The 24477-nt window shown below is 38.2% G+C and overlaps 1 protein-coding gene across 8 annotated transcripts in view; it reads left to right on the plus strand.

Annotated features, from left to right (window-relative positions):
• Positions 1–24448, plus strand: part of CNOT1 (CCR4-NOT transcription complex subunit 1) — a 106878-nt gene extending 82430 nt beyond the window's left edge. For 3 of the 8 annotated variants that reach the window (XM_057713643.1, XM_057713645.1, XM_057713644.1), the window contains exons 27-49: positions 187–297; positions 664–741; positions 915–1092; positions 1927–2057; positions 4607–4903; positions 5613–5753; positions 5847–5951; positions 6550–6669; positions 8284–8475; positions 9030–9172; positions 9648–9756; positions 9868–10037; positions 10696–10948; positions 12913–13161; positions 14146–14309; positions 14515–14632; positions 15802–15903; positions 18292–18465; positions 19711–19860; positions 20542–20722; positions 22538–22670; positions 23811–23945; positions 24124–24448. In XM_057713643.1, the coding sequence (XP_057569626.1) occupies positions 187–297; positions 664–741; positions 915–1092; positions 1927–2057; positions 4607–4903; positions 5613–5753; positions 5847–5951; positions 6550–6669; positions 8284–8475; positions 9030–9172; positions 9648–9756; positions 9868–10037; positions 10696–10948; positions 12913–13161; positions 14146–14309; positions 14515–14632; positions 15802–15903; positions 18292–18465; positions 19711–19860; positions 20542–20722; positions 22538–22670; positions 23811–23945; positions 24124–24202 (3513 nt within the window). In that variant the 3' untranslated portion in view covers positions 24203–24448. Of the gene's footprint in view, positions 1–186; positions 298–663; positions 742–914; positions 1093–1926; positions 2058–4606; positions 4904–5612; positions 5754–5846; positions 5952–6549; positions 6670–8283; positions 8476–9029; positions 9173–9647; positions 9757–9867; positions 10038–10695; positions 10949–12912; positions 13162–14145; positions 14310–14514; positions 14633–15801; positions 15904–18291; positions 18466–19710; positions 19861–20541; positions 20723–22537; positions 22671–22753; positions 22909–23810; positions 23948–24123 lie in introns of those variants that run through there. The other 5 variants (XM_057713646.1, XM_057713649.1, XM_057713647.1 and 2 more) reach the window with 3 other exon arrangements.
• Positions 24449–24477: the final 29 nt, after the last annotated feature.

A 24477-nucleotide genomic window follows, 5' to 3' on the forward strand; every position in this document is an offset into this window, starting at 1 on the left:
CACTTTGTTGAGCAGGATAAACAAAAGCCAATAAGGTATGATTGTTACCCCTTCCTTTTCATAAAGCAAGGGTCAGTTACTGATTCCAACTCTGGGGGCGAGTTCTTGGCAAGGTCTAATTGGGGGTGTTTTGTGAGGGATTTTCTAGTATATTCTCAGCTTTTAAAAATACGTTTGTTATTCTAGGACTTGGATGTAAAATCTTTGCTGCTAGAGGCTTATGTTAAAGGACAGCAAGAGTTGCTCTACGTAGTCCCCTTTGTCGCCAAAGTCTTAGAATCTAGCATTCGTAGTGTGGTGAGTAAATTTTAATATCTTATTGACTGCTAATTTGTGACTTGTTTGTTTTAGCATGAGGTCAAGAAGTCCATAGTTCTGATGGATATATAGCTAGTTCAGTTAGTTTTCCTCAGGGAAACTTGGGATTTCCAAGTTGAGAGGCTAAGTAGTATTTATGGGACTGATTTTAATGGGTTGGTTTTTTATCTGCTTTTTGTTTTTTTTGTTTGATTTTGGTTTGGTTTTGGTGTTTTTCTGAAATACGATATAGATGGGAAGGCTAGGGGTTTTATTATGGCCACATAGGTGTAAGTGCTTAACTGTTTTAGATATACAAATTAAAGAGTGAGTTTGGGGCAAGCTTAACAGAATAGTTTTCTTTAGGTTTTTAGGCCACCCAACCCCTGGACGATGGCGATTATGAATGTATTAGCTGAGCTACACCAGGAACATGACTTAAAGGTAACTTTGTTACTCTTTATCCTTGGGAACACTCTCTGCCTTTACATTATTAAAATTTACAGGAAATAAAGGATATTTTGGGGGAAGCACTGTGACAAATCAGTGAGAATACTGTATGTTATGAAGCTAAATTTTCATTTTTAATATTCTAATTGATTATTGGAATTATGCAGTTAAACTTGAAGTTTGAGATTGAGGTCCTCTGCAAGAATCTTGCATTAGACATCAATGAGCTAAAACCTGGAAACCTCCTAAAGGATAAAGATCGCCTAAAGAACTTAGATGAGCAACTCTCTGCTCCAAAGAAAGATGTCAAGCAGCCAGAGGAGCTCCCGCCCATCACAACCACAAGTAAGTGTGATAATTAGCCCTCTGTTTATCAGATGTCCTCTTTAATGGTACATTCCCATACATATAGCATATTACAATTATTTGGTGTAATGTAGCGCTGAAACTTTGTGTGCTTTCTGGTGAGCCTTCTAAATTTGTAATGAAAAGTTAGTAATGTCTAGGCATTGTCTTACTGTATTATCGTCCATCTGGGTAGTTCTTGCGGTATTTGTAACTAATATCATTAATCAGTTGTTCCTCATATCCCAAGTAAGCCAGGTTATCTTCCATATTGTTTGAAGTCTCAGAGCAAGAATTGCATTTGCATGATGACCTGTGTTATTCTTCAAATCTGAGGATCCCCAGACTAGCTCAACCTGTTAGGGGAGTGGATTATTTGACCTGGATCTAGAGGATTGGAAGTGTGGGAGATACAGGAATGTAGAATGATTGGGAGGTGGGGTTAGAATAAACCAGCTTTTCTTATTTTTCTCAACTCTCAATAGTTTAACAATCCCCAGATAAAACCAGGGACCAGCCTAGGATGAAAATCAACATCTATGATATAGAATAATCCAACAAGGCTTGGGCCTGTTAATGTGGCACAACCCCTCAATTGATTTCTGGGCCCTAGAGCACTGCTACTGGCGTAGTTTTACATGCTTTGTTCAAATCTCTGTCAAAGTAACACTTTCCCTTATAATTCAAGGTGGAAAAATGTGACCTGTGCCACCCCTCCACCCCCCATTCAATTAGTTTAATTTGATAATGACTACATAATGCCCTGTTAATTTTATAGTAAAGTCAGGAAGTGTGCTCCTTTTATTGGCTCTTATTTTATCTCTCTACATTTAGCAACTTCTACAACACCAGCTACCAGTACCACCTGTACAGCCACGGTTCCACCACAGCCACAGTACAGTTACCATGACATCAATGTCTATTCCCTCGCGGGCCTGGCACCACACATTACTCTAAACCCAACAGTAAGTAAACACCACCCCACCCCATTCTTCAGCTCCTGCTTTGTGACAAAATAAACTGGTCACTTTTGCTTCCCTTTTCCTTTTCCTTTTGGATTCCTAGGTTGTAGACTTTTGTCGCAGAGAGTAGGGACTGGGAATTGCTGTGTAGTATAAATGGGATTTCTTTTTCTACTCTGAAAATGTCATTGCGACTAGACATCATTTATATTCGTTCCTCGTATCGAAACCCATGATATTAAAATTAAGCTGCCAATGTAATCACAATCTCCATGTATTCCCTATATAGTCAGAAGATGCTTAGTGTATACTATAGGTTTTTTTCTTTATTTTCATGTCACCTTAGTCTTGCATTAAGCCACGTCTTTTGGAAGATAGCTGGAACTGAGCTGATTCGTCTATGTGTGTGTGTGTGTATGTGTGAGAGAGAGAGAGAGAGAGAAGATTTGGAAGTGGGACTTAGTATTCTCCGTTATGTTCCTGTGGCCTGATTCTGGGAGATTGTCTGGTTGAAAGTCATATTAAATGACTCCCCATCAATCCTTTTTCCTGTACTTAAAGGTAGTACTTTACTGTTTATATTGAGGGTGGTGATTGCGTGTTTATCCTGTCTTTTATTCTGCTTAACACAGTTGTTCAGTTCAGAATCAAATTTCATGGTCTTTCCTTTTTAGAAACTGAAACAGGTGTAACATTAATACATTGAAGTTTTGTATTTTTAGTCTGTTTTTGTTTTTATAGATGTGGCACTTGGTTTTTGGGAAAACTAGGTCTAGAAGTTATGATTCTCTTTACTCCCAATAATCTGAATAAGTTCATCACAAATATTTTTTAAGTTTCTTAAAAATTCCAGTAAATATCCAGTAACAGTCAAGTGAAGCAAAAGGTTTCAATATACATTAATTTTTTAAATAAAATGGTTGCTATTTAAAAAAAAAAAAATTGTTTATTTAGTTGTCTGTGCTGGGTCTTAGTTGTGGCATGTGGGGTCTTTGTTGCTGTGTGCGGGATCTTTAGTTGCGGAGTGCATGCAGGATCTAGTTCCCTGACCAGGGTTGGAACCCGGGCCCCCTGCCTTGGGAGCACAGAGTCTTAACCACTGGACCACCGGGGAAGTCCCGAAAATAATAGTTTTTGTAGAAAGCCTTTTCTCTTATAGCCATTATCTTGTAATAACTTTTATTTTTTTATTTTTTTAAAGGAAATAAATCTACATTTATTACCTCTTTTTAAAATAAATGTATTTTTTATTGGCTGTGTTGGGTCTTCCTTGCTGCACATGAGCTTTCTCTAGTTGCAGTGAGCAAGGGCTACTCTTCATTGTAGTGTGCAGCCGCCTCCTCATTGTGGTGGCTCTAGGCACATGGGCTTCAGTAGTTGTGGCACATGGGCTCAATGGTTGTGGCTCGGGCTCAGGAGTGCAGGCTCAATAGCTGTGGTGCCCGGGCTTAGTTGCTCCGCTGCATGTGGTATCTTCTTGGGACAGGGATGGAACCCATGTCCCCTGCCTTGGCAGGCTGATTCTTAACCACTGCGCCACCTAGGAAGTCCCTGTTATCTATTTCTACGTGCTTTTTTTTTTTAAAGAACTTTTATTGAGATATAATTGACATACAATAAACTGCATATATTTAAAGTGTACAATTTGACATTTTTTTCTTATTAGTAATGTATATATGGCACTGTAATAACTTTTAATGGAGTATAATCTATATAAATACTGATTAATACACTGTACACCTGAAACTAACGTAATATTGTAAATCAACTATACCTCAATAAATTTTTTTTAATTTAAAAAACAGAAGTATCATGCAGAAAGTGAATAGACAAGCCACAGAGAAACGATAGTCCCAATAGATATAACCACAAAGAATTGGTATTTAATGCATGTAAATAAACCTGCAAACTGAGAAGAAAAGAATACAATAGGAAAACTGAAGATATATTTTGTATAAGAAGAAATATCAAAAGTTATCCAGCATATGAAAAAAATGCCAAACCGCATTAGCTGTCAGGGAAATGAAAATTAAACACCACAACATAAAATTTTAAATCCCTCAGTTTAGGCAAAAATTGAAAGTATGATCATACCAGCTGTTGGTACAATAGGAACTCTTATGCACTGCTGGTGTGGGTATAATATAATCATTTTGGGAAAAAAATGGCATAACCTATTTAAAAACAAAGGAAGAAGGCCTCTTCTCTGTGAACTTGATTCTTTTCGCATTTCCCCATGCTACTAAAGAAGTTACTTTCTTTAGGCGTACTTCAGCCACAAATTTTGGCTAAGCAGGTTAGTGTCTTTAAGCATCTTGTAATGAACAGTTTGCACATTAAATATATCTATAATCATGTATCACAGGATATACGGACTACTACACCCTCTTTGAAGCCCAGCTTGTTCCCTGAGCTTTTCATTGGTTAATTTAAAGTAGAAAGTGGTAGTTCATGGTTAACCTTGAAGTAATTTCAAAAACACAGGGGTGATTACCAATAGAAATTGGGTTGTCTTGTTTAAACAAGCTGTTGACTTGTCTTTCCCTCCCTAGATTCCATTGTTTCAGGCCCACCCACAGTTGAAGCAGTGCGTGCGCCAAGCAATTGAACGTGCCGTCCAGGAGCTTGTCCATCCTGTGGTGGATCGATCCATTAAGATTGCCATGACTACTTGTGAGCAAATAGTCAGGAAAGATTTTGCCCTGGATTCTGAGGAATCTCGAATGCGAATAGCAGCTCATCACATGATGCGTAACTTGACAGCTGGAATGGCTATGATTACTTGCAGGGAACCTTTACTCATGAGCATATCTACCAACCTGAAAAACAGTTTTGCCTCAGCCCTTCGTGTAAGTTGATTGTTTTCTTTTTGTTGTATAAAACTCATTACTGCTTATCTGAAAAAGTTTCTTTTTCTTTACTTGTAGCAGTGAGCATTTCTACTTATTCTGATAGTCATCATATATGTTTGATGTCTTCCTCTTAGTTGCACATTCTGTAAGGTGAAGTGTCGTGTCTGTTTTTGTTCACTATTATATCCTCATTAGTGTTTGGCAGATAGTAGATACTCCAGATGTTTACTGGTTTAGGGATCAAACCCGTGTTCCCTGTATTGGCAAGCTGAGTCTTAACCACTGCACCACCAGGGAAGCCCCAGTATAAAACAGTTTAAAGTGAACTCTATATGTGTGTGTGCATGCACGTACACACACACACACACACACACACACACACACACACACACACACTTCAAGTAACTTATTAATTTGGAATCTCAGATGTCATGGTTAATAATGCCTTTGTTTAATGCTTTCCCGCTTTCATAGTGTTCACCATCTTCACAACAACCTGGTAAGATGTTTCAGTTGAGTAGTATTTTCATCTTATAGATGAAGATGATTGTTAGACTATTTCATGGTCACAGCTAATGAGTCATAAGTACAGTTGGAACTTCCAAAATTAATTTGTCTAAGCACTGCATTTTTATTATCCCATCTATCTGTTTTGTGTACCCACAGAAAACTTTAAGTATTTTTCTGTCTCCCCCCCTCCCAATAGACTGCATCCCCACAACAAAGGGAAATGATGGATCAGGCAGCTGCTCAGTTAGCTCAGGACAATTGTGAATTAGCTTGCTGTTTTATTCAGAAGACTGCAGTAGAAAAAGCAGGCCCTGAGATGGACAAGAGATTAGCAACTGTAAGTGTTTAGCATTTGCCTTTTAAGTTTTTTTTTTTTCCATTTAAGAAAGTGCTTCATAACAAGAACCTCAGTGACTTTTTTTGTTTGCAGGAATTTGAGCTGAGAAAACATGCTAGGCAAGAAGGGCGCAGGTACTGCGATCCTGTTGTGTTAACATACCAAGCTGAGCGGATGCCAGAGCAAATCAGGCTGAAGGTGAGAATTGGGGGCTCTGTCTGTCCCTGCCCCATCTTTGTTTTCTTTCTGTTCTTGTTGCTTAACTACTCACCAGGACTAGGATAGGGGGGTTAAATGCTATTTCTGAGAAAGCATTTCATTTCACTTAAAGGCTACCTGTGGAGAAGACATGGAAATAGCTTAGATGTGTCTTCTCCCCCTGTTGTTGAAGTGATGCTCTTAAGAGTTCATGTGCCGTTTAGTTTTGGTTTCCCAACTTGGTCTTCCCTTCTGGTACTTGAGTTTTATTGCTGTTTGCTTGTTGGTGAGAAGATGATGTCGAGAAATTTTATCATTTTTACCATCTCCCTTGGAGAACTGTACTGGCAGCATGCCCTACTTGAGGCAAAACTCTTAATTTATAGATGAGGGTGACTGACGGGTCTCAGGGAGATAGGAAACACTGAATTGTGTGCGCACATACATGCATAGTCAGTCATGCTGTTAAATGTCGTAATGATTCCTGTGTGCCTTCTCAGAGCCCCTGTGCTTATTCCCATGCAGAGTTTCCATTTTGATAAACAGGTTTTCCTTGATTGTAAGAAGATCCTGTTAAAATAAGTTTTCTTCTTCCAAGGTTGGTGGTGTGGACCCAAAGCAATTGGCTGTTTATGAAGAGTTTGCGCGCAATGTGCCTGGCTTCTTGCCTACAAATGATTTGAGTCAGCCCACAGGATTTTTAGCTCAGCCCATGAAGGTAAGTACTTGGCTTGGATTAAACTGAGTAATTTGCAGTTTAATTTGAATGTTTTTTGTCAGTTAATCTGTTACTTGTTCCTGGGAGCTTAAGGTATAGGGAAAAATATTACCCATAGTTCTTGAGTTGTAGAGTATAGGTATTCATTGTATCAGATCGGCATGGCATTCAGGAATTTTTTTTTAAATCCATGAAGTTGATTTAACTTTCACGTTTGGCCTAATTAAAGGAATTTACATGGTGACCTCATGGCTTCCCCTTTTCTTTGTAAAAAGATTTTCTAAAAATTTGAGATGTTATTTGTAGAAAAGTTGAAAATGTAAGGAGAAACATTTTCCTCTTGAACCATTTTAACATAGGTGCTGACCTTGATGTCAATCATTCTTGAATCCTTTGGTCTGTGTTTCCTACAGAGATGTTCTATGTGATCATAGTATAGCCATTGAAGTCAGAAAGTTAACACTGATATTTTAGTATCATCTAATCTTTAGTCCTTATTCAAGTTTTACCAAGTGTCCCAATGTTGTCCTTTTGTGGTAAAAGGACCTAAATCAGAATCACATATTTCAGGGAATTCCCTGGCAGTCCAGTGGCTAGGACTCCGCACCTCCACTGCAGAGGGCCCAGGTTGGATCCCTAGTTGGGGAACTAAGATCCCACAAGCTGTGCCGCCCCCTTTCCCCTGCTGCAAAGAACCACACATTTTATTTAGCTGTATTAGAAATTTTTCCTGCAGGTCAGTCTAGTCCGGCTCCTTTCCTCATCTTCCCATGGCCTTGACACTGATTACAGACCAGTGGTTTTGTAGAATGACCTGATTTGGGTTTGTACATTATGTTCTCATGAATAGATTCAGGTAGTGCGTCTTTGATAGGAATATCACAGAAATGATGCTTTGTTCTTATTCTATCCTATTAGGTTTTGACAGTTGGCCTGAATACGATATTTTCCATGGTTCAGATTATTTACTTCCATAGGGTGCAGGGAGATTATTAGATGCTATAAGAGGTGCCACCCTCAGCTTATCCCATTATTTATCATGATCTCTCTCTCTCTTTTTTAAGTAATTAATTTTCCGTTGTGATGCGCAGGTTTCTCATTGCGGTAGCTTTTCTTGTTGTGGAGCACAGGCCGTAGGTGCGTGGACTTCAGTAGTTGCAGCACACAGGCTCATTAGTTGTGGGTCGTGGGCTCTAGAGTGCAGGCTCAATAGTGTGGTGCATGGGCCTAATTGCTCTGTGGCATGTGAGATCTCCCCGGACCTGGGATTGAACCCGTGTCCCCTGCATTGGCAAGCAGATTCCTAAGCACTGCACCACCAGGAAAGTCCCATTATGCTATCTTTCATCACTTGATTGTGTTGGTGTCTGCAAGGCTTTTCACTATCAAGTAAAACCCCCACCCCCTCCCATGCTTACTTTACACTTCCCCAACTAATGGCATCAAGACCAAATTCAGGAGGGGGAACGGAAGTGCCCCTCTATGTTTTGAAGAAAAAGAAAAAAAAAGTAAGAGTAGTTAACATACCGATAGGCCTTTAAATTGCTACCTGTATCGGTGAAAAATCTTTAATTTTTTTCCTCTCTCTTTTGATTATTTTTGCTTCCAAAACAGCAAGCTTGGGCAACAGATGATGTAGCTCAGATTTATGATAAGTGCATTACAGAACTGGAGCAGCACCTTCACGCCATCCCACCAGCTTTGGCCATGAACCCCCAAGCTCAGGCTCTTAGAAGTCTTTTGGAGGTTGTAGTATTATCTCGAAACTCTCGGGATGCCATAGCTGCTCTTGGATTGCTGCAGAAGGTTAGTTCTTAAACTGTTAATTTTAGAAGAAATTAGCTTTGTTAGCATCGAGTCACCTGTACCATTATGTACTTAAGTTATGCTTAAAATTTTAAAAATTAATATAAAGCAAGTTCTGTAATAAGCCAGCGATTTTCTCCAGAGTAGCATGACAAATAGTTACAAATAGTAAAGTGGGAAGTCTTTTCTTTTCTTCCATAAAGGTTAGATTTTCTGCTATTATGATTATTTAAGAAACTTTAAAAGATAGCACATTAGATTTTGATGGAGAATTGATGCAGGTACTTGGGTAAGGGGGTGGGTATGGGGCAGCATTGGGTTTTGACTGTGTAGGGACAGTGGCACCTTTTTTGACAGTAAAGAACACTAAGCATAAACCAGACAGAACTGAGAGTAGGTGTGTTAGGCAGGCGAGAAGGATTTTGGCGAGTGGAGAGATTGTTAACTTTAGGCTTTAGAAGGTACGTTGTACTTTGCATGAATGGGTATTGACTTTGATAATTGGGCCGAGTACTGTATTTTCCATTTATCTGAACACTTTTTGTCTTCCACAGGCTGTAGAGGGCTTACTAGATGCCACCAGTGGTGCTGATGCCGACCTCCTGCTTCGCTACAGAGAGTGCCACCTCTTGGTCCTGAAAGCTCTTCAAGATGGTCGGGCATATGGGTCTCCATGGTGTAACAAGCAGATCACAAGGTCAGTAACCATCTTAGAAGAGTAATATTTATTGATTTGCCTTCTCCCATACATGGCCCTGTTTATGTGTTCAAACATATAGAACTTCTAATTCTAAGTAGTGAGAATTATGGAATGTTTGTTCTTTTTCCATCTGGTGCCCAGGTTGGATATGGAAAAAACCAGTACCTTGTTTTGGGGAATAAGTTACAGGTCGTTGATTTTAAAAGGTTTCAGTGATTTCATAGAAGTGATGTGCATAAATAAATAATGTCTTAAATGGAATGCTTTGTTTTCTAGACTCTGAGAGCAAAACTTGTGTTTTAACACTGTCTGTTGTACTTCATTACTGGTTATTTTGAAAACTGATTTTCAGTTGGTTCTCGAGGCATCCTTAATTTGGAACAAGTTACCATTGAATACAATGGGTGCTTTATTTTATCTGATATACAGTATGGTTAAGCCTTTATGAATAAAGAAATACTGCCTTTTCTAGGTGCCTGATTGAGTGTCGGGATGAATATAAATATAACGTGGAGGCAGTGGAGTTGCTAATTCGCAATCATTTGGTCAACATGCAACAGTATGATCTTCACCTAGCTCAGGTATGGAAGGCATTATTAAACAGGAAAAGAGACTTCGGTAGTTGGGAATGTGGGGGGATGGTAGTTGCTGTAAGTGCTGACTTTCTTACATTGTGCTTTCTGTGTTGCCAGTCAATGGAGAATGGTTTAAACTACATGGCTGTGGCATTTGCTATGCAGTTGGTAAAAATCCTGCTGGTGGATGAAAGGAGTGTTGCCCATGTTACTGAGGCAGATCTGTTCCACACCATTGAAACCCTCATGAGGATTAATGCTCACTCCAGAGGCAATGCTCCTGAAGGGTGAGAAGGAAATGCTTTGGGATGCTTGTGTATTCAGGAGTCTAAGAAAGAGCTTTAGAAATGAATGTGTAGACTTACTAACATTACCTGTTATATAACTGCTTTACCTACAACATATGGTAAGCTTTGGTGAGGCCTGATGTCCCATGAAATATGAAAGCTTAACTAACTGCCAAGCCTTCTTGTTGTAGAGCAGTACATACAGCACTAGATTTGGTGTCAGAGTCCTCTGTTTAAAACCTGACTCTGCTGCTTAAAATCTGATTTTAGGCAAGTCGACTTACCCTCCCTAAGCCTGTTTCTTGTATAAAATGGAAATGATATCTTGAAGAACTGTTGAGAATTAAGATGAATAGCACAAAGCATGGCACATAGCAGGCGTGGAGTGAATAATTTTTTGACCACGAACATCAGCTCCATTTCATTGGGCATCGTTTTTTTTGTCAAGAAGTGACTTAACTGAAGTCAGTCACTTATGTGTTATGTCCTCATGAGTAAACAGATATGAAGAAACCAAGGATAGTTTTGTTTAAATATGGGAATGGTAAAATGATCATCACTCTTGTGGTTTCTATTAAATAAGCAAATTGTCCAACTGTATGTCTGTGAAATCACAATCATGAGTAGACTGATTTTCGTTCTGGATTTATTGTACTAGATTGCCCCAGCTGATGGAAGTAGTGCGATCCAACTATGAAGCAATGATTGATCGTGCTCATGGAGGCCCTAACTTTATGATGCATTCTGGGATCTCTCAAGCCTCAGAGTATGATGATCCTCCAGGCCTGAGGGAGAAGGCAGAGTATCTTCTGAGGGAATGGGTGAATCTCTACCATTCAGCAGCAGCTGGTCGTGACAGTACCAAAGCTTTCTCTGCGTTTGTTGGACAGGTAGAGCTTTTGGAAAGAAAGGTGCTTTTTATTCAACATAAGTAGGGTGTGATGCCTCCAATATTAAAGCTCAATATTATGTACTTCCAGTCAGTTACCTCCATACTCATGTAAACCAAAAATGTCATCATCATTACTCTGTTAAATTGATACTGTTTATTTTCCCATCATTGATCACTAAGCAGTAAAGTGAACATTTCCCGTCCCCTTTAAGTTCTTTTTATCTGATTTCAGTTGTCACAGCTACAAAGTATAGTGGGTCAGGTTGAAATTGCCAGATGTATATAGTAATTTTACAAGCTTAATAAATCAACAGTGATGGGATTATGGGCTAATAAATAAAGTTCTTATAATAGCCCATGTTTAGAAAGTAAAATAAAGAGCACCCTGGTGGTCTAGTGGTTAGGATTTGGCACTTTCACTGCTGTGGTGTGGGCTCAATCCCTGTTCGGGGAACTGAGAATCCTACAAGATGTGAGGCGGCACCCCGCCCCCCCCCCCCCCAAAAAAAATTAAAATTATAAAATAAAACACAGCAACAACAAAAAATACCCTGAATTATTTAAATGGTAGAGCTTTTTATTTTATTTTCTAAATTAAGTAGCTTACATACCTAAAATAGCTTATTTCTGCAGTTTGACCATTGTATTTCTTTAAACTGAGACCAAAGCTTAGGTGTGCCATCAAAGAAAGATGCAAATTAGATTTATTATCAGATAAATGACAGCTGAATGTGGAAGAGCTGGTTTGAATTTTAGAAGTTCTTAGGAATTGGATTTACTTTTCAAGAAGACTGATTTCTTAGTAAATCATATTAAGTAAGTTTCTGCCTTAAAAGAATCCAGGGAATTATAATACATACCTCATTGAAAAGCTGTTACTGCATATTCAGAGTCTGATTTCTGATTTGGATGGAGGAATTTCGAATCACTTGGTTTTATGATCATTGATATTTCATGGGTATGGATGTGGCACCTGTTTCAGCTCTCCTGTTGGCTTATTTGCCCTTGTTCCTTCTCTCCATTTGAAAAAGATAATGTATTATACTTTTCGCTTTCGAATCCTTTTGAGAATCCTTTTTCCTCTTATGCTCCCTCTTGCTCTCAGCAGTCTGACATCATTTCTTCTCCCCTCTTAGCTTTTCTCATTTCATTGTACAAAGGTCCCTTTGCTGGCCTTCTGTTTTGCCTAGGGTATATTATTGTGAATTCAGCTATGTTATTGCTTACCAAGGGACAGTTCAATTGTTTTAAAGTTTCTAAAATAATGGTCAAGTTTTCATCCTGGGCTTGGTTTCTTTGTTTAGTAAGCACTGACCTCCTCCCTCTGCAGCCTTAACACTTGTTACACTGTCTTCTTTTTTTGTCTTTCGTACTAGCCAAATAACTTCTCTGCTTCACTTCTAGATCATATGTCATAAAATTTGTACTTTATTCTTTTTTTTAAATAAACTTGCCCTTTCCACTTTATCTTAATTTACATTAAAATAGCTGGGTATGATCTGTGAGCATTTTCATTGTTGTACCTACTGTATAAATTATTATTTGATTTTTCTAGTGCAGCTAGTTGGAGTTTCAAAAACTTTGTTGCTATTGGTTAAGTCAGTTGTAAGAAATTATCTTAAATTCTGTGCGAAAGTAAAATATATGTAACTTAATCTCTTACTTGGGAGAAATACACTTAATGGGTTACTAAAAATTGGTTTAATTTGCATAGTTAACTTTTGAAATTATTGGCTATGGACTACTGTTCAAAATTGCCATGTTATCATCTTTCTCAATTTGCATCAAACTTAAAACTGAAGGAATTCATTCTGTCATGGGTCCTTAATGGAGAAGTCATTTTCGTGACACCCTTTTTACAAAGTAAAAATTAGAAATGTGACAACAGGATTGAATGAGAGAATACTTCTTACATGAAAATTAAAAGTTTATTCATGTGTATTATCTCATTGTGCCTTTTAATTTGTTTTGTTCCCTTGGTAGATGCACCAGCAAGGAATCCTGAAGACTGATGACCTCATAACAAGGTTCTTTCGTCTGTGTACTGAAATGTGTGTTGAAATCAGTTATCGGGCTCAGGCAGAGCAGCAGCACAATCCTGCTGCTAATCCCACCATGATCCGAGCCAAGTGCTATCACAACCTGGATGCCTTTGTCCGACTCATTGCACTGCTAGTAAAGCACTCAGGGGAGGCCACCAACACTGTCACAAAGATTAATCTGCTGAATAAGGTCTGAAATCCTTTCTTGCCTTAGTCTTTGCACACTTGAAGTCTGCCTCAGTGGTTGTCAACCCTACAGGGCCCTCAAAACATTTTGTAATATCCCCATTTCTGTCCAGAAATTAAATTCATAGATAATATGTAAACATAATCACCGAATTTTAGAAGAGTCTGGTGCTTTAACTGAAAGACACCCCTTCCCCAAAACAAAACAAAAACGTTTAACTTATTTTCAGTGTGTTAATGTTTGGTAATGACTACACTAGAAGGTATTTAGGTAGTGTGAGATTTGCCCCATGTACAGAGTCATTGTGATGAGATGGCTACTAGACATGTCCATTGATAATATAGATTGTCAACTCAAATACTGTGAGTGACATTGCAGTTGTCTTGATTTTCTGAAAAGGAACAAAGTACAGTTTTTCTTTGATTTATGCAGTGGAATTCCTGGAAATTTGAATGTTAAATAAGATAGTGCAAATAAGATAGTGCAAAAATGAACTTAGAATTTGGTCTTGGGTAATTAATTACAAATGGGTTCACATCCTTCACTGTTCAGTGGTAAAATCAAGTGGAGTGCAGGGTAGTTCTTATACATTTCTGCAACCTAACACCATACCTGACCTCCCATCTACTAGATGCCAAGAGAAGTGTAAATCATTTGCCTCCTGTAAACTTTATGCCAGGCCAGAAAAATTGGGTTGTTTGATTGTGTTATCATGATAAAATATGATGTACCATGCTGATTTCTGGAGCTTTAGAAAAACTTGTGGAGAGTACATGTGTCTGGTCCAAGGGTATGGAAATTCAAGGAAAACATACAAAACTCTGCAGGGCAAATCAAACCAGTGTATGTTCCCTTTGGCTACCAGTATATAATTTTATATTTCCTTTCATGTGGGGCATAAGAATGCAAAGTAAAGAAGCATGACTAGAGACTGCTAAGTAAATTGTCTTTGTGATTTACAAGGTCTGTAATCTGTGTGCTCTGTAGGTCCTTGGTATAGTAGTGGGAGTTCTCCTACAGGATCATGATGTTCGGCAAAGTGAATTTCAGCAGCTTCCCTACCATCGGATTTTTATCATGCTGCTCTTGGAACTCAATGCACCTGAGCATGTATTGGAAACCATTAATTTCCAGACCCTTACAGCTTTCTGGTGAGTATTGTTGAGTATAATACTGTTAAGGATTTCCTGTTAAGGACTGCTGTTTTAGTGTAGTAAAATTTGATTTTACTGCAAAATCAAATGGATTTGAGGCATGTTGATTCATAATGCAGCCTGTATGTTGTCTACTTAATTATATTCTTTTTTTTTTTTTTAAACCATATTTGTGCTTCTGACTAAGGTTTTCTCCTTTCAGCAACACATTCCACATCTTGAGGCCTACCAAAGCTCCTGGCTTTGTGTATGCTTGGCTTGAACTGATCTCCCATCGGATATTTATTGCAAGAATGCTGGCACATACACCACAGCAGAAGGTGTGGCTGCAGTTTATCTCCTGCAGATGAAGACTGTAACTACCTGGGACTCAGTAACACTCTTAGTCATTTAGTCGTCATTGTACTCCTTTCCTAGTTGGGAGTTCTTATATTTAATGTGGAGTCAGGTCATGGAGAGAGTCTTAACAAGTGCTTGACTGCCTCTGCCTGAAAGCCATTCCTCAATGATTAGGGTACTGCTTCTCCAGGTTGTTGTGAGTCACATTATGTCAGTCTCTTAAGGGATTTTTTTTAAAAGTTGAAACTTTAGAGCACCTCTGTAGACAGCTGTGTAAAACTCTGTCTGAGTAATGGACCTTGGGAACCTGCCAGGTTTACAGGTTCTCACTCTAAATACTAAAAATTCTTACATTCAGGGTTGAGGACCATTGGTCTCTACTGTATTTGAAGAATTAAGGTCAAATTTGAGTAAAGAGTTTTTAGTCTAACTGTGAATAAACAGTTAACATGAGAAGTTTCTCTCCCATCTTGCAATTAAATGGCAAATGAGTACTCTAGGAAGTACCCTTGATTGACCCTTCAGATCAGAAGACAGTGTCACTTCTATTTGTTTAGTAAAAAAGAAAGTGAAATAATCCTTAAATGGATTTGGTTTTGTTCGATGAATAAGTGCATTCCAGAAGGAGAGGAAATATACTGAATAAAAAGTACCCCCAAATGAACATAATTGGTATAATTGGAATATGGTGAGCAGGCCAAGTTTGAGTGAAAATAGAGGATTCATGTTATAAATTGGATGAGGTGTTTTTTGCCAAGAGTTGGGGAATTGGGAGTGGGAAAATAAATGGTTGAGATCCAAGACTTTAGAGGATGAATTAAGAAAGCAGACCCAAGTTTCTTAGTTGGCTAGGTGTTTTGTGTTCCGTCTGAAAGTTCCTTCCCCTATTTAAAATGTTGCTACAGGCACAAAGATCTATATATCCTGGAATTTCTGGAGCCAGTTTGTTTCAAATATCATTTCCCATTATCTCCATAATTTTCCTTACTCCTTTTTTCGTGCCATTCAGTCTTTAAGAGAGGTACTGTTGTCTCTATTCTCTAGTTATATGAAGAAGGTAATAAAATCACAGTGTAGCTGCTTGGGCAGCTTTTTTGGTGGCAGGACGGCAGCCGAGGATAATTATGACTCATACATCTCTTTCTTTCAGGGATGGCCTATGTATGCACAGCTATTGATTGATTTATTCAAATATTTAGCGCCTTTCCTTAGAAATGTGGAACTCACCAAACCTATGCAAATCCTCTACAAGGTAATTAATTTGGGGTTATAAAATTAAAATAATTAAAACAACACAAAGCTGTTAAAAACACTTAAAAAACACTTCAACTGGGAATATGAGGCCTAATGTTGGTTTTTAGTATTAATAATGCTTTAAAGTATAACATATTCAGAAAAGTGCAAAAATCAAACATACTTGCATAACCAGTACTTGATCGTAGGTATTCATATGTTCGTATTATGCGTATACCAGTTAACTCTTCCTGAAGCACATTAGAATTACTATTTCTCCTCATCCTTACCATACTTGAAATTGTTTTTCATTTTAGTCATTTCAGCAGTTGTGCAGTAGGATCTCATTGTGGATTTAATTTGCATTTCCTTGATTTCTTAATGAGATTTTTGTGTGTAGATTGGCCATTTGGGTATCCTCCTTTTGTGATGTTCCTCTTCCAGTCTTGTGTTCATATTCCTATTAGATTATCTGCGTTTTTCTTTCTTTTTTTCTAACAGGGATTCTTTATGTATTCTGGATGTAAACCCTTTGTTGATGTATATCAAACATCTCCTACTCTTGTGGCTTGCCTTTTCACTCCCTTTAAAGTAAGATGTCTTCTGAGGGATAGAAGCTTTAATAATAGTCAAAATTACTGGTTTTCTTCTTTTATTATATGTTGCTTTTTGTGTCTTGGGTAAGAAATCTTTGCCAATCTTAAATTGCATCCTGTTCTGCACTTGCCCTGCACCTGGCCTAAGAAGCCATTAATCCTGGCTTTCACGTTTGCATTTAAAAAGAAAACTTTATTTTTGTGAATGATGAGATTCATTTCCTCCCCTTTCCTTACACCCTCCAGCCTAATAAATACGTAAGACTTTTCAGCACCATTTTTAAAGTTCTTCATTTCCTCTTCAATTGATTTGGCACCTGTGTCAAAATAGTTCACTATGTATGTATGGGTACCTCTCTAGTTGATCTGTTTATCTGTTCTTAGGCCAGTATCAAACTGTCTTGATTGTAAGACACTATAAAGCTAGAGTAATCAGGTAGAGCTAAGTCCTCTTCGACTTTGCTTTCTTGTAACATTATTTTGGCTATTCTGTATCACTTGCAGTCCCATAAAAACTTTGTAATCAGCTTTACTTACTAAAAAAAACTTGCACTGAATATGTAGATCAGTTTGGAGAAAATAGACATCTTAATAATATTGGACCTTTCAGTTCATGTATATCTCCATTTAATTATTAGGTCTTTAATTTTACTCTGCAATGCTTTCCTTAGACTTATTCCCAGATGTTGATTTTTTTTTTTGTGGAATTGTATAATATTTTTGTAAATCTATACTTTTGTTTTGCAGATACCATTATCTGGTTAAGGAAGTGTCCTTCTGTTCATAATTTGCTGATAGTTTTTAAATCATTAAAATGGGTATTGAATTTTATTGGATGCTTTCTTGAATTCAAGATTATGTAATTTGGGGGGGCTCTGTCATAAATCCATTAATTTTCAAATGCTTAAACTGCCATTCTATTCATTCATGGATCATTTGGTTGTGATATAGCACTGATTTCCATTTCTACTATTTAGGTGTTTTTTAAATTTTCTTGTCACGTTATGCTAGTCTCACTGAAAAGGTTGGAAAATGGTCTTTTTCTATAAAGATTGTGAATGGTGTTAATTTTTCCTTGAATATTTGTAAAGATTTGCCGGTAAAGCCATCTAGGCCTAGAGTTTCTTTGTGGGAAGGGTTTTAGCAACATATTTAACTTCTTTACTATAAAGGACTATTCAGATTTTCTTTTTTTGTTTGGGTTTTGGAAAGTTGTATTTTTTAGGTAATTTGTGTACTTTATCTGAATTGTCAAATTTATTACTATAAAATAGATTGATGTTCTCTTAAACTATCTTTCATATCTGTAGGATTTATAGTAATGATCCTTTTTCATTCCTGATACTGGTATTGTGTTTTCTCCATCAGTCTTGTCAGGGTTTATCAGTTTTTGTTAATCTTTTCACAGAACCAACCTCTGATCTAGCTTTGATTTCCATTCCCCACCCCCATACTTTTAAAAAATTTAAATTGATTTGTGCTCTTTTTCTTCAGCTTACGTTAGCTGTGCTTTTTCTAATTTCTGAAAATAGCAGTTTATATCATTGCTTTTATTTTTTGTTCTTGTCTGGCCTCTTCTAGCACATGCATCCAAGATTTTAAACTCTGGGTACCTAGTTTTTTGTGATTTCCAGATGTAGATAGTTTGATAAATCACTTGAGCTATTATTCTTAGTGTTAATTAAAGCCTGCATGCATATGAAGCTTTTGCCTTTTTTTATTACTTCAGTTAAATTCATAATAAAAATGTTATTCCCATTTTCTTACTTAATGTGGAAACAGCCAATATTTTTCTTGTTTTTAAAAAATAGGGCACTTTAAGAGTGCTGCTGGTTCTTTTGCATGATTTCCCTGAGTTCCTTTGTGATTACCATTATGGATTCTGTGATGTGATCCCACCTAATTGTATCCAGCTAAGAAATCTGATCCTGAGTGCCTTCCCAAGAAATATGAGGCTCCCAGACCCATTCACTCCTAATCTGAAGGTAAAGTTCTAAACAATTCAAGGAAAAGAAAGTTATATCTTAATATTTTAGTCCTTTCTCTAGTACGTGGGGTACTTGCTGTTCCCAGCACACATAGCTACAAGTTACTTATTGGGTAAGGGTTGCTCTTTGGGGGAAGCAGTCATGTTATTAAGGCTGATATAAAGTGTGATACAGCTGCTGAATATTGGTTCACAGTATTTATCCAGTTGCTGTTTTCAATTTTGATATTAAATTTAGCTATATTTACAGAACCTCAAGCTAGGTATTGGGTCAGTCATTTGCTGGGTAGCCCCAGGGGCACAGAATTGCAGAATAGACATTTGTAATGCCATATTTCACAGGTGTTTTGGATGTGTGTACTTTTGTTTTGTTTAAATTGTCAAAGTAAAGGAGAGAGGGACTGTTTTAAAATCATACCACCCTGACATGGCTACTGTAATTTTTATGTATTTTTTACTTTCTTCTTCTTTCACATGCATTTTTTTTAAAAAAGTAAAACAAGTATGTTTTGTTCTGCTGGGGCATCTTTTCAAAGACCAGGCCTCTTGGTGAGCAACGAATCTCATTCTGTACTCTTATTTTGAAATTGAAGTCCAGGAAAAAAACAATTAGTGGTATAAACTAGACTTTTCTACAAAAGGTACCTATCGTGCCTTATTTTAAGGATAATAAAATAGTACAGAATGAGAGATTACTATCATTTTGTATATAGGTACCGTCTAAGTTGCTGTACTTCAATAAAAATTTTGCTTATTCTGCAGAAAGATTAATTTTGCAAGATGTGAAGTGTATAATTTTGGAAAAACCTACTACTTTTTTAATTTTATTTATCTTTGGCTGTGTTTGATCTTCTTTGCTGCACATGGGCTTTCTCTAATTGCAGAGAGTGGGGGCTACTCTGTTGCATTGCACAGGCTTCTTATTGCAGTGGCTTCTCTGGTTGTGGTGCTCAGGCTCTAGGCGTGTGGGTTCAGTAGTTGCGGCACATAGGCTCATTAGTTGTGGCCCATGGGCTCTATAGAGTGTAGGCTTAGTAGTTGTGGCCCACGGGCTTAGTTGCTCCACGATATTGTGGGATCTTCCCGGACCAGGGATTGAACTCACATCCCCTGCATTGGCAGGTGGATTCTTAACCACTGCGTCATCAGAGAAGTCCCAGTCCTGCTACTTTCTAGGATAGATAGTTTGCTATTAAGGCCTGGAAATGCTTCTGATTGTGCTTCTTGTATTTGTTTGTGGCAGGTGGATATGTTGAGTGAAATTAACATCGCACCCCGGATTCTCACCAATTTTACTGGAGTGATGCCACCTCAGTTCAAAAAGGATTTGGATTCCTATCTTAAAACTCGATCACCCGTCACTTTTCTGTCTGATCTGCGCAGCAACCTACAGGTTAATTGGTTTGACTTAAACTCTTGGTTTTGTCTTTCATAGAAAGCACTTTGTACGCATAGCCCTATACATGGTCTCATGGAAGTTAATCTTTTCAACCTGCTTTAAAGGTTTTGAAGCACACTGACATTTTTAATGGTTGGATGAGATTAACTGGATTATACATTTTACCAGTGACAAGCTATAGCCTTGGAAGAGGCAGCCAGGGAACGGACTGGTTTTCTGTAAGACTAGATTGCTGATAATCACCCCTATACTCTAAGACACTTCTAAGTAAATGGATTCTGGTTCACTTTGCTGTATAGAAAATGACTGAGGCTGTATTATCTTTCCAGTCTTTCCATACCAAGAAACCACATCTTCTTCCTTTCCAGATCTTTTTTATAAGTGAGATAGTGCATATTTTGACTTTATAAACTTTATTTTTGTGCTGGTAACTCTTAAAGCTTTGGTTTCCAAGGGAAATCTTGTTTCTGTTATTGATACTACCACCCTTGGGCATCTGTGTATGTGTTAAACAACCTCACCAATGCAAGCAAATATCTGAAATTTAAGTCACAGAGAATATTGGGAGCAGTTCAGCTTTTCTATGAAAGGCATAAAAAGGGTTCTTAGAAATATCCGTGCCTAAATCAGTCCTCTGTGACAGTAAGTTAGGAGTTTTCTGTTTTGTTCATTTAGGTATCCAATGAGCCTGGTAATCGCTACAACCTCCAGCTCATTAATGCACTGGTGCTCTATGTAGGGACTCAGGCCATTGCACACATCCACAACAAGGGCAGCACACCTTCAATGAGCACGATCACCCACTCGGCTCACATGGACATCTTCCAGAACCTGGCTGTGGACTTGGACACTGAAGGTAAGTGAAGCCAGTCAGTTTTCTGCACTTTTTGCCACAGTCTGGCCCTAAAAATACTTTAAGCCACGATAGAGAATGTTCTGTCAATATAGTTATGGGTCTGGCTGGTTATTTTATACTCAGTAGTATCTGCTCAGTGCAGAAAACAAAAGTATAAAGGAATCATCCAGAATCGTTACCACATTAGTGTGAAAATAAACTTGTTCTTTTTACTGGCCTCTCTTTAAAACTGGGCTCACATTATTTGTTTTGTTAGCCTGCCCTTTTCAACATCTATTGGTGCCTCTTTGCCAGGCAATGTTAAAATATTAGATGTGTAAAGATTTATGACTAGAACTTCCCCTTCGTGCTCTGCAAAAAGTTCACAGTATAATTCCTGTTGTGGGTTGCATCTTGCTTGGTTAAGCTACATCTTGTGGTGTTCTGTATTCATTATATCAATATAATAAGAGACCCTAGCAGGTTGGTCTGCTAATGGAGACCCTAGCAGGAGACCAGCTGTACAGTCCTGCTCGTCCTAACACGCGTATACTTTTGAAGGATGCCTACTTTTTAACTTCACTATGGATTCTTGAGAGGCTGATTTTGAGTATATACTCCTTGCCTCTTTGTTAGAAGGGGGTTTGAGGTAGCTTTAAATCAAAATTTAATACAGTTGAATACCATTACGTCCAGAGCCCAACAAAAGAAGAGGGTAGCCTTTAAGGAAGGATTAAAGCTCACTTTGATAGCCTTGCAAACCTGAGTAATATCAAGCAGAGGCAGACAACCAAATCCAAGTGAGACAATACTTATTCCAAAATAATTTAAACTAGCATTTCTTGAAGTATAGTCTGGGAACCCTTGGTGGGTTATCCCCAAGACCATTACAGAAGGGCTGTGAGGGACCTCCCTGGTGGTCCAGTGGGTAAGACTCTGCGCTCCCAATGCAGGGGGCCTGGGTTTGATCCCTGGTCAGGGAACTAGATCCTACATGCGTGCTGCAACTGAGGAGCCCACATGCTGCAACTAAGACCCAGCACAGCCAAAGTAAATAAATATTTTTAAAAAGGCTGTGAGGTCAAAACTATTTTCATAATAAGACAATTGCTTTTTTTTATACCCATGTTGTCACAAGTGTACAGTGAAGGTTTCCAGAGGCTACATGAAATACTATACTGGAACAGATTGAACACAAGAGCAGAAAAGAGAATCCAGCAAAAATGTAAAACAGTGACACTTTAAGTTTTTTTTTGGGGGGGTACTTAAATATTTTATTAACAGGTTATATTAATATGCAGTAGGTCTCTTGTTTAAAGTTTTTTTTTAAATTATTTTTTATATATTGGCTGCATTGTGTCTTCGTTGCTGTGCAGGCTTTCTCTGGTTGTGGCAGGCAGCGGCTGCTCTTCATTGGTGTGCGTGGGCTTCTCAGTGCAGTGCCTTCTCTTGTTGTGGAGCCTGGGCTCTAGAGTGCAGGCTCAGTAGTTGTGCACGGGCTGAGTTGCTCCGCGGCATGTGGGATCTTCCCGGGCCAGGGCTTGAACCCATGTCTCCTCTATTGGCAGGCGGATTCTTAACCAATGCATCATCAGGGAAGCCAGCTTATTTTTAAATAGACTAATATTTTTTTTAACTACAATTTTTTAATGCGGAAAATAGTGAAATAAAACCCACAGAAATGAAAACTCTGTGGGGGCCCAAGAACCAGTGGTTGAAACCAAAGGATAATTTGAGAGCAGTATCAGAAATCCAAACCCTAGCCAGAGTGATTTGTCTTCTCGTTTTGGCCTTTCAGAGCAGATTCTCACTCAGCTGGGTTTTCTTAATTTCTAGGTCGGTATCTCTTCTTGAATGCAATTGCAAATCAACTGCGGTATCCAAATAGCCACACGCACTACTTCAGCTGCACCATGCTGTACCTTTTTGCAGAGGCCAACACTGAAGCTATCCAAGAACAGATCACAAGGTAAGAAAGAAGCCTGTTTTTTAGAGGGTTCTAAATAGCGCCTCCTCCCCTTTATTATGAATTGAGTGGGTTTTTTTCTGCAGTGCATTCCACGTTCACCGAGCATCTTACATGTGTTAAATAGTTGTGAATGAAATGGACATGGTTCCTGCCCTCCTGATAAGTAGTCTGATGAGCACCCCCCAAAAAAATCACAAGAATTACTAATCATTGGTGAAACAAAGTTTTCAACAAAGAGGTACAGAATTTTGATAGGTCAGTCATCTTTCTCAGGTGGTGGTGTCAGCATATTTAACCAGAGTCCTGAATTACCCAGGCCTTTCATAAAGGCAGTGTTAAAGAGCTTAGATGAATCTTCCTTACCTCTAGGTTGGAAGGTTTTAAACAGGAGAAATAACAGGATGATCCTTGTGTTTTACTAACAGTAGTTAAGAATCTGTTGTAGATTACTTGGACTAGGTACAGCATTGGAATTCAGGAATGGAAACATCCATCTCTAGTGAGAGAGATATATGCAAACTTAAAGAAACTGGATCAGACTTGTTAAACTTGCCCCTTCACCTAATAGTTTTTGGGTATTAGTATTCCTTAGGTTTGTATACTAAAAAATAACTTTTATTATTAGATGTTTAGAGGATAAAAGTCCTATTTTGTGACTGTATATAAAGCTTTAGTGAACTTCCCTGTACTTAAATCTTTGCTCTTGTGCTATATTCCATCCTTAGGGTAGATTTAGAAGTACAATTGGTTAGGTCAAAGGATGTGAATATTTAAGCCAGTAGTGACTGCCATTCAGAATTATCCCACGCAGTTTACACACGTACTAGTAGTAGTAAAGTTCTTATTTCCTATTTACTTTCATTGATTATGTATTCTTTAAGGGATTACCATCTCTGTGCCATGTAATCTGTTATCCTTTACTTTAACTTAGTCTTCTAGGCTCAGTAATGGGAAGAGATGGGATTCAGGCCCATGTTATGTAATTCTAGAATCTACCTGCATTAACCATTTATTTAAAGCTAACAACTTTTGCATGTAGTATAATAATCAGGGAAGAAGAGTTACAAAAAAAGATAAATGGAGACATGGTCATGAATTTGTATGTTTCTCTGTGCACTAACTTTTTCTTCTCTTCTCCAGGGTTCTTTTGGAACGGTTGATTGTGAATAGGCCACATCCTTGGGGTCTTCTTATTACCTTCATTGAGCTGATTAAAAATCCAGCGTTTAAGTTCTGGAACCATGAGTTTGTACACTGTGCCCCAGAAATTGAAAAGTGAGTTAAGAGTAGATTTTAAATTGTTTCATTTTTAAGACAGGAGAATGAGAATCATTTGGTGGCTTCAGCTTGGGTGGGTGATTAATAAGGCAGCAGTAGCCAAAATTACTAAGGTGCAAAGTTTTTGTCAGGCCTGAACTTTTCTCACAAACTGGTAACTGTCTCCATTCTTCAGGTTATTCCAGTCCGTCGCACAGTGCTGCATGGGACAAAAGCAGGCTCAGCAAGTAATGGAAGGGACAGGTGCCAGTTAGATGGAACTACATCTCTGTTGTAAATGTGTCAGCCTGGAGGTCCCACTGTACCAAGTTCATAAACTGGCTGAAGATCCTGACTTTCCCAGCCCTTTGGTTCTCGGGTATCTGCCCCAGTTACTGTTTGGGTCAGCTTCCTGTCTATGTGGGCCCGTTCCAAATTTAAATGCATTTTTTTTGACTCTTGGCCAACATTTAGAAGATGCTGTGAATATCATTTTGAACTTGTGTAAATATATGAAAGAGGAAACCTTTGTCTGGAACTTCTTGGGTTT

Source organism: Hippopotamus amphibius, chromosome 16 (genome assembly GCF_030028045.1).
Source record: "Hippopotamus amphibius kiboko isolate mHipAmp2 chromosome 16, mHipAmp2.hap2, whole genome shotgun sequence".
Lineage (NCBI taxonomy): Eukaryota > Metazoa > Chordata > Mammalia > Artiodactyla > Hippopotamidae > Hippopotamus > Hippopotamus amphibius.